Source organism: Orycteropus afer, unplaced genomic scaffold (assembly GCF_000298275.1).
Source record: "Orycteropus afer afer isolate SDZICR_OR568_19922 unplaced genomic scaffold, OryAfe1.0 scaffold00340, whole genome shotgun sequence".
Lineage (NCBI taxonomy): Eukaryota > Metazoa > Chordata > Mammalia > Tubulidentata > Orycteropodidae > Orycteropus > Orycteropus afer.
The window spans coordinates 3,393,230-3,406,095 of record NW_006921927.1 but is presented as its reverse complement, the minus strand read 5'-3'; the positions used below and the strand labels follow the sequence as shown (position 1 = coordinate 3,406,095).

General features: G+C 35.7%; 1 protein-coding gene across 1 annotated transcript in view; it reads right to left on the bottom strand.

Annotated features, from left to right (window-relative positions):
• Window positions 1–205: 205 nt before the first annotated feature.
• GPCPD1 (glycerophosphocholine phosphodiesterase 1) overlaps window positions 206–12,866 on the bottom strand; it is a 61,950-nt gene continuing 49,289 nt past the window's right edge. The window contains 6 exon segments of the mRNA XM_042782490.1: window positions 206–395; window positions 7,280–7,440; window positions 8,010–8,145; window positions 8,597–8,733; window positions 10,302–10,367; window positions 12,147–12,208. Of these exon segments, the coding sequence (XP_042638424.1) occupies window positions 206–395; window positions 7,280–7,440; window positions 8,010–8,145; window positions 8,597–8,733; window positions 10,302–10,367; window positions 12,147–12,208 (752 nt within the window).

Sequence of the window (12,866 nt, the reverse complement as noted above, 5' to 3'; positions counted from 1 at the left end):
GACTGACTGGTAATTATACCTGGCCAAGTGACTTAAATAGCATACTTGACATTCTAGCAAGAACTGTAGTGAAATAGTAAAATACTTCATTATTGCTTCATTGGACTGAGAAACCCAAAAGGCATAGATAAACAACGCTCAATAATGAAAAGCGAATACCCAGAATATTGGTGTGTGCCCCCAAATGGCCTCTATGCAATAAACACTAAGCATTTTCCGCATTGTCGATGCCGTTGGCATCCATGGGGATGTCAGTCTCCCCACACAAAGAGGAGGGAACAAAGCGGCTAACAGTGGGGCACAAACAGCTCTTAAGCTCTGGTAATTCTTGCTTCAGGCGTTCCAACTGCTCCACTTGGAATATATTTGGCTGTTCAGGCATCCAATCATATATCCTATGATAAAACAAACACAAAACACATATAATAGTATAATTTATCATTTACTTAAGACCTGCTTGACTTAACCCTTTGAAGAGAACTCATTTACTGAATGCCTAGAACACTTAAAAAAGAAACATGCATCAGTTTTGTTTAAAAACAAAACTCTCTCTCCTCCCTAGTCTTTCCAGTAATCTAGAATAATAACACTGCCTTTCATACTCCCTGATACAAAAGAGCAGGGTATAAAGAAAATCAGAAAATGAAATCTATAGCTTACTGCTAATGCTTAAAGTATCCTCTTTCTAGGCCCAAGTTGGCAATGGGGATACTAAGAAGTTAGTTAACTATCTTGCCCCAATTCAGAAAGCAATTAAGAGGCAGAACTGGAACTAAAACCAGTTCTAACTTTAAAGTCTCTAGTGATCACAGTGGAAGAACTTGCTCAGCTGTGTGAGCAGTATCTGAAAGCTGGCAGATACACCCAGAGTCTAGAGCCCAGAGAGGGTCACATGACTGACTGCTGCACTGGTACTGCACGCCAGCAGTGAAAGGACAGTCTTTCATTCTTAAACGTGAAAGCCAGATAACTGGTGTACGGAACTACAAGACAATCTTCGTGGTATCACAGTAGGAAAGAATTTCTTAAAGAAGACCATAAATAAATAAATATTTGGGTATATTTAAAGGTTTTTTTGTTAGAGACGTCTACAAGAGAATGAAAAGAAGACCTCTGAGTCAACGTATCAGGCTGAACAGAGGCATTTATTTAACTTCATTCTCTCCGTACATCCAATCACATTTTAAAAAAATAATGGATGTTTCAGAATTCCACAAGCATAAGAAACACCTAAAACAAAATATCAGAAGCTAGAAAATAGATGGATAAGTGATAACTAAAAGTTTTTCAGTTAGCAGAATAGAAAAGGCCAAATTGCAAGCCAGTAGTAGAAAAAAAAACAAAGCTGAGTAAAAGTAGCACCAAATTCTTCCTGAACTGGGAATGAAGGGGAGAGGGGTTAAAATATGGAGAATATGGCAAAGTCCTTGGCAATAATCATTCTCTGCTCCTTGCAGCTGGTGATGTCCCTCTACAACACTGACAGAAGGTTGGAGGTTTACTTCTGGATGAGAATTAAACAGGACATCTCCTGGATTGGAGGACAGCAGGATCAGGTAAACGTTGGGCATTTTATAAAACCATGGCTACTGAAAATACCAACACCAGGACAAACAGAAATAGTACATGCAAACTGAATGTTAAGTACAGAGAAGCATCACATCGTCTTGCTTCCTTATTTGACTCCAAGAACCTAGCAGACAGACTTGGATCCTCCAGGTAGAATATATGTTATTCTATGAGAAATGGTGGTGTAGTGCCTAAGGCATTTGACTGCTAACCAGAAGGCTGGTGGTACAAACTCATCAGCCACTCCTCAGACGGAAGGTTGGGCAATCTACTTCCGTAGTGATACTGCCTCGGAAACCTAAGGAAGGGCTGATATGAGTTGGCAACTCGATGGCAGTAGGTTTGGTTTTTTTTTTTTAATGAGAAATATGATTAGCTAAAAAGTAAAGTTCTACATCTATTGACATGAGAGGTACAACCAAACAGCCCATCTACATCAACCTATAAAAACTCATCCACTGTCATGGAGTTGATCCTGACTCATAGCGACCCTACAGGACAGAGAACTGCCCCATAGTTTCCAAGGTTGCAAATCTTTACAGAAGCAGACTGCTGCTTATTTCTCCTACAGAGCAGCTGGTAGGTTCAAGTTGCTGCCCTTTTGGTTAGCAGCCAAATGATTTAACCACTGCACCACCAAAGCTCCTATCACATTATAATGAGGTTCAAGTAAACAAGCCTCATTTAGACATTCAAAACTTCTAACAAGCTTTTTAGATCCCAACTCATGAGAGGCAGTCAACAATTTTCAAATGTCCAAGGAAAGCGTCTAATATGGAAGATTGAATGCAAAACAGAAGAAAACTTCCAAATGACCAAAAAAAAAAAAAAAACCTCACTCAATGCCATCTGAGAAATACTTTCATCATACAAGAATAGTGTGTTACATACATACATAAAAAAACAAAGAAAACACTGAGATAAAACACAGTCCTTGTGAAAAACTCAACAGAATGAACGGAAGTAGAGGAAATCTTTCCAAGTGTAGCAAAAAGATACAGATAGAAAATAGGAGAAAAGAATTACAAGTCTAGTCTAAGAGGTAAAATATGTAAAGAGGAATTCTATAAAGGAAAAAAAGAAAACAAAAATAACCAAAAACCCCAGAAATGTAGAGAATAGCAAAACTTGAAGAAATAATTTTAAAAACATTCCCTTAAATTCAAGAGCATATACTGAAAGACTAAAAGGGTGACCCAGTGCCAAGCAAAATGGGCAAAACTAGACTCCAACAAGCTCCATCCCTATAGGATGTCAGAACACTGGTGACAAAGACAAGACTTTCTGAGTACAGCCCCAGAGGAAACAAAGAAATCACATAAGGCATAGGAATCAAAATGGCTTCAGACTTTTCAATGGCAACACTTCAACTGTGATGGTGAAGGAAAGATGCTTTTAACATTCTAAAGGAAAATGATACCTAACAAAATTCTACTGGTCAGCCAAGGCATTTTCCAAACATGCAAAATCTCAAAAACATTTACTTTCCATGCTGCTCTTGCTCAAGAAGATGATGGTGGATGTGTTCTATAAAAATGATAGTAAACCAACAGAGAAAAATATATGAGATACAGGAAACAAGATCTGACACAGGAATGGGGCAGGGAGCTGCTATCTCTGAGAAGTGAAAAATAAAATGTTTAATTAAGGGCTCTCACTCCAAGAAGGCCACTATGATTCTACTAGCTTTGTAACCAGTCTTATTTAAACATAGTTTCTCTTAACTATAAGGTAGTGAAGTTTCCACTCAACAGGATTATGACACTTTGACTTACTCCTGGGAACTGACAATAGGATACAATGAACTTAGAACTGGGAAACAGACTTTTTTGTTGTTGTTATTTGCCATCGAGTCGGCCCCATTAGTCCCATCTATTTTCCTGCTGTGTGTTCAATGTCTGACCCACAGACAGATGGATGCCTGATTCTGCTAAGCCAGAGACCTACTGGGCCACAGTATCAGTTTAGAAGGTTAAGACTATCATTAAGGTACACATGCACACACACAAATAGAAAATATCCAGCAGGCACTACTTTTAAATTTTTGTTTCAGGTACACACTTGCAGACACATTTGTGTTGCAATGTAAAATGTATTTCTAACAGCTGAGGACAAAAAAAACGAAAGTAATTGCCCTGGAGAAACTTGACATGTCTTCCAGGACATGAAAGGACAGTATTTTTAGTCAATAATGTTCACAGCAGCACTACAGTAATAGCAAAAACCTGGCAACAATTAAAATGCCCTTAAAATAGGATAAATTATAAGAGGCATACAAGAAATATTATATAACCATGAAAATTAGTTAGAGTTATATGCAATATGGCTTCATCTCAGGAAAAAATGATGAGTGGAGAGGGAAAAAAGGCACAAATATTTAAAAAACAAAACTAAATGGTATATTGATTAGGGATAAAAATAGACACAATTTTAAAGCATAAAAGAGAATAATAAAGGAGGTCTGGTGGCACAGTGCCTAAGGTAATTGACTGCTAACCAGAAGGCTGGCAATGTATGTAATTCAAACCCACCAGCCACTCCATGGAAGGAAGATGGCGCAATCTATTTCCATAAAGATTTACCACCTTGGAAACCCAATGGGGGTCACTATGAGTCAAGAGTCAACTTGATGACAGTGAGTTTGTGTTTTTTTTTTGGTTTGGTGGTGTAGTGATTAAAGCATTTGGCTGCTAACCAAAAAGGTTGGTGGTTCAAACCAACCAGCCGCTCTGCTTAAGAAGGATGAGCAGTCTGCTTCTATAAAGATTTATAGCCTTGGAAACCCAGTGGGGGTCTCTATGAGTCAGAACTGACTCCATGGTAGTGAGTTTTTCGGTTTGATATATTTGAGGAAGAAGATAAACAATGGGATTAGCAAATGGCACAATGAAAACGTCAAATCTAATGATAATGTTCTTTGCTTTAAACAAGGGTGTCTGCTGTATTATTACTGTTATTTGTTTTAATCATTTAAACATATAAGTAAGATTTTATTTTTTAAAAAAGGAAACATTATTCAATCTATTCTCTGAGGTCAGTATGATCCTCATACCAAAATTAGACAAGAACCATTTGAGAAAGAGTAGTTAAAGACTTATCGAACTCATTATCATAAATGTAAAAATCCCAAACAAAGTATTAGTACATCAATTCAGCAGTTTATAAGAGAGATTTATTGCAAAATCATGAGTAAATATAAAATCTATTGTTTTGATGCATTCATAGATGAAAAGAACAAAACAGTTTTTGAAAAGCTAAAACATCTACTCTCACCATACTTCTCTTCAATCCAAAATGACTCAATAGATAATCATTCAAAACCTGCTACATAATGTCAAAATTAGATTATCAAAAATAGCAGCGCAAGAATCCTGTTTCAAAATAAAATGGTAAATACCAGAAAAAACAGCTTTTAAAAAAATTAGGGGACAAGGACTTGTCCACAGACAGTAGAAGGGATAGGTAAAGGGGACATTATAGGCGCTCTGGTGGGGTAGTGCCTTAAGGCTTTTGACTGCTAACCATAAGGCTGGCAGTTCAAACCCACCAGCCACTCCTTGGAAGGAAGATATAGCAATCTACTTCCGTAGTGATACAGCCTCGGAAACCCAAAGAGGGGTTGCTACGAGTTGGATCCGACTCCACCGCAGTGAGTTTGGTCTGGTTCTTATATTTCATTACAAGCCTTGTAGAATTATTTGAATTTTTAAACTATACACATGTACTTCTTTAATTTTTTATTACAATTAAGAAAAAAAAAAGCAAAACCAAAAACTTTAAGGGTTAAAATCACCTACCTAACACAGTCCATCTTACCCCTCCCATCACACCCTGAAAGGAGCCCACTGCTGGGCCATCTCCTCATTGTCCTCCATACCTTCACTACACAGTCCCACCCTGACTCATGTGCATACCTTAACCTAAAAAGCATATCCTCCAAAGCAAATTTAACCACATCTAAAGATCCAGGTTAATGCTTCCTCTTTAAAAATCTCATTGACCCCAAGGTGGGAGGAACTCACTTTCTTTATCACCTGTTGTATCACAATATCTTCCTGCTCTCCATTACACATCAACATCTGGCTTCAACCAAGTAAATCATTGAGATAAAGGATCTGACTGGAATCTATACATCCCACAAAGCTGCACATGAAACATTCTCTGTAAAATCTTCTTGTCTGAAAACATTTGCATCTTTCTTTCCTACTTGAGGAAAATCTATTTCTCAAAACTTTGCTAAAGCCAGGACTTCCTTCAAATTCTTAGTTTTTATTCTTATTTAATTAGTTGGCAATGTTAATCAAAAAGAGTTCTGAATCATGCTGTTTAATGCAAATGTAACTATATACTTAAAAAGAAAGGAAGAAAAGCTGGCAGGCAGGCAGGCATTATCCAGACTGTAATTTGAAAACCAGACTAATTCAGACAAAATAGAGAAGAAGTTTTATTAAAAAAAAAAAAAAAAAGGTCATGACTCTACAGAATGAATAGCGTTATGAACCAAATCCAAGGAAAGTAACTTTTACAGCAAGCCTGGTAAGGATTTTATTCTAGTCATTACACTTACACTTTAATGATGGTGCTCAAGCATTAACAAACCCTTTCATCCTGCAGCAAAGTAAACAATATCTCTTGTAACTTCAAATTTCCTTTATTCTAAGCAACGCTTTGGTCTCTTAGATTAGGGGCTTTCAAATTTACATTATAAATCATATGAGGCTTTTCTTAAATAAATAAATAAACGTATTCAACAAGTCTTGGCCCTCCTTTCATACACATTGTTCTATACCCCGGATATGCAGCAAAGAACAAAACAGGCAAAAATCCTTCCTCCCGTGGAGCTTTCGTTGTTGTCTACGTGTGCGTGTGCATGTGTGTGTACATGTGCACGCGTGTGTGTATGCTTGGGTAAAGGGGCCAGGAGAAAAGCAAAAATACAATATGCATATGCAGTCTTCCAGATGATAAACGCCATGGAGAAAAAACAGGCAAGTGTACTGTGAGTAGAGGTTATTATTTGAAATGGAGTATTCTGGAAAGCCTAAGAATTTATCAGTGTTTACTGAAGTCTTTCTCTAAAGAAAAGAGAAATAGCAAGGAAGTCATCATGGGGTACGGGGGGATGCCACTGGAAAAGAGGTCAGAGAGAAAAAGGGGTTGGGAGGCAGTATGTACACAAGGGGGTAGGGGTGGTAAACAGGAATCAGCCTTTATAGGGCCTTGAAAGGACTCAGAAGTGAAAGAAAACATGGGAGAGTTTTAAGCATGATGTGACTCTGGCCTGAAAAATGGAAAGATGGAATTGTCATTTATACTGAACACTAGGAGGAACAGATGTTAGTAGCGGGATGTTAAAAGTCTGGAGGTCTAAGGAAAGGTCTTAGCTGGAGATAGATGTTATTTGGGATTTCTGCCCCAGATTTGGGTGAGATCACCAAGAAAGTCAGTATATACAGGGAAGAAATCTGGGGACATTGCCGAAGAGGACTTAATACATCTGGGTTAAGGGCTAGTCATCTGAATTTTTACTAAACTTCCCGAATGTTTCTGGTATTTTCCAAAGTTTTTAAAAGAAACCACTGTCAACATAATTCTCGGGCTGAACTACAGAATTTTAATTTAACTAAGTTTAATTTTATTTATAATTTTATAAGATGGAAACTACTTTTTTCCTACCATCCCATGGAAATTTTTCATGAAAAACAAATACCTATCATAAATCAGACCATTAATTCCAAATTCCTTCAATTTCCTTCTGTTTTCAGGATCATTCGTGTCATCACCCCAGCAGAATATGACTAGTCCTTTAGCTTTTGCCTCTTGAATATAGGATGGGTTTCTGAGGAGGTCTTCAGTATGTGCATTTATCCCCTAAAACAAGAAAAATTACTCATTCATGAAACAGTGACTTATTAAGGGAGAGATTAAGTGACTTATTAATGGCAAATGCTAAATGGTCATACTCTAGATGAGTACTCTCCAAATTAGAGTGGGCAGGGAAAACAAAGTTAGAATATTTTATTATTTATCTCATCACTTAAAAATTCCTTTTTAGTGTATATTTCATACATATATTCTTATTAGTAATATATTAAAAATATAAGTACATATAATATGAGTAAGCAATTTATAAACATATAGGTATTAGAATAATGTGTTCAAAACACTTTTACTGATGGAATGCTCTGTCAAACAAGTTTACAGTCTAACTATTTCAGATAATTCATAAGACCCAGTCACAAAACAAAATTATAAAACTTAAACTGAGGCCTAAAACAAAACTTTTATTTTGTTCATTTAACTGCTTTTCATATTGAGACCTAATATCTTTATATTTTTTAGTAGAGACACTGCTTGTTATACTCGTTAGGAATCAGATGTGTAAAGTAATATGAAACCTTCTTTCTGATATAAAAAATAAAAATCCAAACATAATTTACCAGCAGATTTTCAAACTGTGCAAAGCTCATTGCAATGGGAGTTGTCCGAGATCTGAGGTCCATGAGTTCAGGGTAAATATCAGATTTTCCTTGAGTCAAAAATAATATGGGATATTTGTTCTGTTTCTGTCGAACCCTAAAAAAGTCAATTTTAAAACTAGCTTTCATTGGGGGAATAAATGTAATATATTCTGCTTTGAAATTTTAGACAACAATGCAAAATATAAACAAAACAAACAAAAAAGCCCAATGCCATTACTCAGCTATAACCACTATTAACATGCCTTTCAGTCAAAACCAAAACAAGCCTTTAAAATTAATTGATACTAAAGCTAATACAATCTCAGAAATGGACAATAAGAAAGCTCTCAAAGGTTAACAATCTGGAAAGGAGATCATACATGCCTATAAAATGAAACACAGGGGATGATGTTCCAGGACCTAGTGGGTATGGAGTTCACAGTAGTGCAGAGCTTTCTAGCAAGTAGTGATAAAAGGATATGAAAAAATATATAACCTGAATGATAAGAGCAATAAAGTCTTGGCTACATTCTAACACTATAGGAGAAAAAAACTGTATTACTCACATTGTGCAAATATCTGCATCAAATGAAGAAAACACTATTCTCCTTTTCCCAGAATTTTCTAAAACAGTTTTTAAAATTATATCCAAAAATAGGTTCATGTCAAAATATGTTGATAAGTTGCCGTCCCATATTCCATCCTATGTAGAAGAAACAGAAAAGTAAAACCATTACATACTCTAAAATCCAAGTGATAGAAAAAAGTCTTGAGTACATATAGTCCAACCTTTTTATTTTACATATGAGGAAATCAAAGACCTGAAGAGATTAAGTGATTTGCCCAACACCACACAGCTTGTTAGTGATAGCACAGCAATCATAATCCAGGTGTAGAGATTCATATACAAAGCAATTAACTATACCATGATAGACTTGACTTTAATAAAATAAAAGCTGAAACTCTGGAAATTTATAGTCCACTATAAATTTCATAAACTGCAGGGCAAAAGGACTCTCTTTCATTCTACTGACTCATCATAACAAAACCCTATTAATTAAGAGGAGCCCAGGTGGTACAATGATTAAGCATTCACTACTAAATGAATAGCTGGTAGTTCAAACCCACTCAAGTGGGAAGACGACTAGTTAAAAATCTTATTCTTTGGATCTTAGGCATATAAAATATCTTCAACAAATAATTAAAATGGTTCCATAAATATAGCTAGGGAGCCTGGTGGCATAGTGCTTAAGGCATTTGACTGCTAACCAGAAGGCTGGAGGTTCAAGCCCACCAGCCACTCCTTGGAAGGAGCACTGGGCAATCTACTTTTGTAGTGATACCAACTCGAAAACCCAAAGAGGGGTCACTATGAGTCGGATACAACTAGACAGAAATGAGTAAAATATAGCTAAGATACCAAAAACCCTACTGATATCTAAATATTAAAAATTTTAAAGATTAGTCATTAAAATAACTCTAGAAGCTTAGAAATTTAAAAAAATCACCTATTAGGAAAACCTTCATTGGGCACTTACTACATTAACCAGGATCAGCTTGTCACAAACTAGTAAGCTGACTAAAATAAATTCCAGTACATTGCTGCAACTGCCCAATCATACCTGAAATACTACTTCCAACTACACATCTACCTATTCATTTATATTTATCACCATGTGACACATTCCAAGGTTACTTAATTGCTGTTTTCCTCCACCTATACACATGCACAGCACACATGCACATACACTAGAACATAAGTTTCAGGAAGACAGGGCCTTAATCTGTTTTGTTCATTACTTATCTCAAGCACCCAGAAAAGTGCCTATTCATAGCAGCTTTTCAATAAATATTTTTTGAGCAAATGAGTAAATCAGCAAAAATTTATTTTCCTGAATTACTATTATTAGCTGCTGCCACCCAGAAGTGCTTCAGCAATTCCTTAAAAAGATATGGTTTGATTAGGTATAAATCATACTGTCTAAGTATGCCCAGGAACCATTCACATTAATGAGCATATGAGACACTTGTAAAGTGAAATTTCTACAACAGTATATTAACCATTAATTTTAAGAAAGCATTTACTTATCAGTATAAGGGTAAGATATGCTTTATTAAAAGGGTCCAGCTAAAATACTGTGGCTGCTGGAGGAAGCCACAATGCAACTTTAGTTTCACTTATTACCACAGAAAGAACAGAAGAATTTTAAAAAGGAAAAAACAGAAAACAACAGAGGAGGGAGAGAATGTATTACCTAGAGACTTACTTACCCTTTGTTGGCAGATCCATTTTATTTCTATGTTAAACCCTACATCTTCTGGCAAAGCCTCTAAAACCTAGATATTGTGTATTGGTGGTGAATTTTATTTTGTTTTTGGTGAGTTGGGGATTAAGGAAAAAAAAGGAAAATAGAATTAGTACAAAAGATAATCAAGAAGAAAATTTATCACTGGTGAAGATAAAATGTTTTGTGCTTCAAACCACTATTCTTGGCTGATGATTATGATGTTAAATAAGAAAATCAAAGGATTTAAATAGTAAAAGCAGACAACATCTGTGATGATTACCACCATCACAAAGACGGATCCACTAACCTATAATCCTTTTCATGTTAAGACTGAACATCCAAAGTGAGCTGTGATAGAACAGGGTACCTTGGGAACTCAAGGAGACATTTCTCATATTTTCTGAACCGTATTCAGGTCCTTCAGTCTACTAAGATACAGTTATATAACGTTTAACAAATACCATGCTGATAACCCCCAAATGAAAGATTATGCTGTGGCTCACAAATAAGCAAGACTATTATCTATTTAACGAATAGTATGTGATCAATTTATGTAAATTATCTAGACATTTTGCAATCATGACTATTTTGGCAGTCATAACCAGAAAAATCAGATTGAAAATATGAAGCTTGGTTACTTATTACAAAGAGCTGACTTGTTCAATCTTAAAACAAACATGAAGGCCAGGCAAATACATAAACATGTTCAGGTCAAAATGAATTTAATACAGATTATGTTTTTACTTCAATTTATTTTAAAACTTAAAAAATCTTTTTTTATGATTTTATGTTTTTCTAAAACAAATAATGGTATGTTATGTCATTTATAGTTTATGTTAAAAAATACATATGGTATTTAAATTTATGCTAAATTATAAAAATGTTGTTGTTGTTGTTATGTGCAAATTATAAAAATAGATCCATTAAGAACATACTAATATGGGAGCTCTGACAGCGTAGTGCCTAAGGCACTTGACTGCTAACCAGAAGGCAAGCTGTACTCAAACCCACCAGCCACTCCTTAGAAGGAAGGTGGGCAATCTACTTCTTTACTGATACCACCTCGGAAACCCAAGGAGGGGACACTAAGAGTCAGGTGCAACTCAATGGCACATAACAACAACAATAACGATAGAGTAATATAATGGTAGGTTGAAGGTTCAAACCCACCCAGAGATTCCGTGGAAGAAAAGACCTGGTGATGTGCTCCTGTAAAGATTACAGCCTAGAAAATAAAAAAGTAGACCCAGCGTTGTCCAGGAGAGTGTCTGGTGTACATGTGAGTTTGCCTGGTGCTGTCAAAGAGATCCCTGTATGAACTGTGTCTAGTTTTTAAATCTTCAGATTTTCACTTAATACATTTTCCAGGTGCATTCTTGAAATTTTTGTCTCCATTCTGAGTAACCAGACTACTTATTTTCTTTGGTTGCCTTTTTGAATGTCTTGTTTCTCTCTAAAAGCTAAGGAACAGTTTTGTACAAAGTTAAAATGCCTGATCTCTCTCCATTCTATCCCCTTTGCTGCACCTTTTTCTTTCTGTCTGTACACACATGTATGAATTGGCTATTCTTGCTAAGTTAACCTGTTAAGATGGTAACCTTTATTCATTTGAGCTGATTTAAGTTACCTGTCTTAAAAAGTGGCATACAAGAATATATCCTCTCTAAAAAGCACCAATGATGATAAATTTATATTAACGTCATATAAGGTCACTGTGAGTTAGAACTGACTCAACAGCAATGGCTTTGGTAAGAGACCAAAAATAAATTATTTGGACATAGCAGAATTAACGGGATAGGCTTGCCTTAATTTTTTGCATGAAACTTACCATCCTAAGAGAAGGAAATGGCTGATTTTCAGAGAAGGAATTTTCTTCCTCAACCACAGATTCTGAAATTTTAAATTATAAAAACTCAGTAAATAAATGATGGGACTACATCACTAACATCGCTCCTAAATTCTTAGGGCAAAATAAAATAAAAACTAAAGTTATTATGAAATCCTTACAGGTACGGTGTATTTTTGAAGGCTCTTATATTTATTATTTTAACCATTCAAATTTCATTTTCTATACAAGCACCTTTTATGAAACTAGCTTGCAACATCTGCTATAAACAACATAATCTATGGCCTCCAACAGCAATAATTTTCTCATAATAATTTTAATATTACTCTTTTAAAAGAAGTCACATACAATGATAGTTATTTTTCAGTGGAATTCAGAGTTAAGTCATACTGCTAAGATTTCTACTTGAAATATCAAAATCAGTTCAGAAATTAATAGACTCTATACAGCTATTATAAGGAGCTCTGGTGGTGCAGTGCCTGAAGTATTTGACTGCCAACCTGGTTGGCAGTTCAAACCCACCAGCCACTCCACGGGAGAAAGATGGGGCAATCTACTTTCATAAAGATTTACTGCCTTGGAAACCCAAAGAGGTTTGCTATCAGTTGGAATCAACTTTATGGCAATGAATTTTGTTTTATATAGCTACTACAAGAGCTCTGGTGGCATCCTGTTGCTAATCAAAAAGTCAGCAATTTGAAC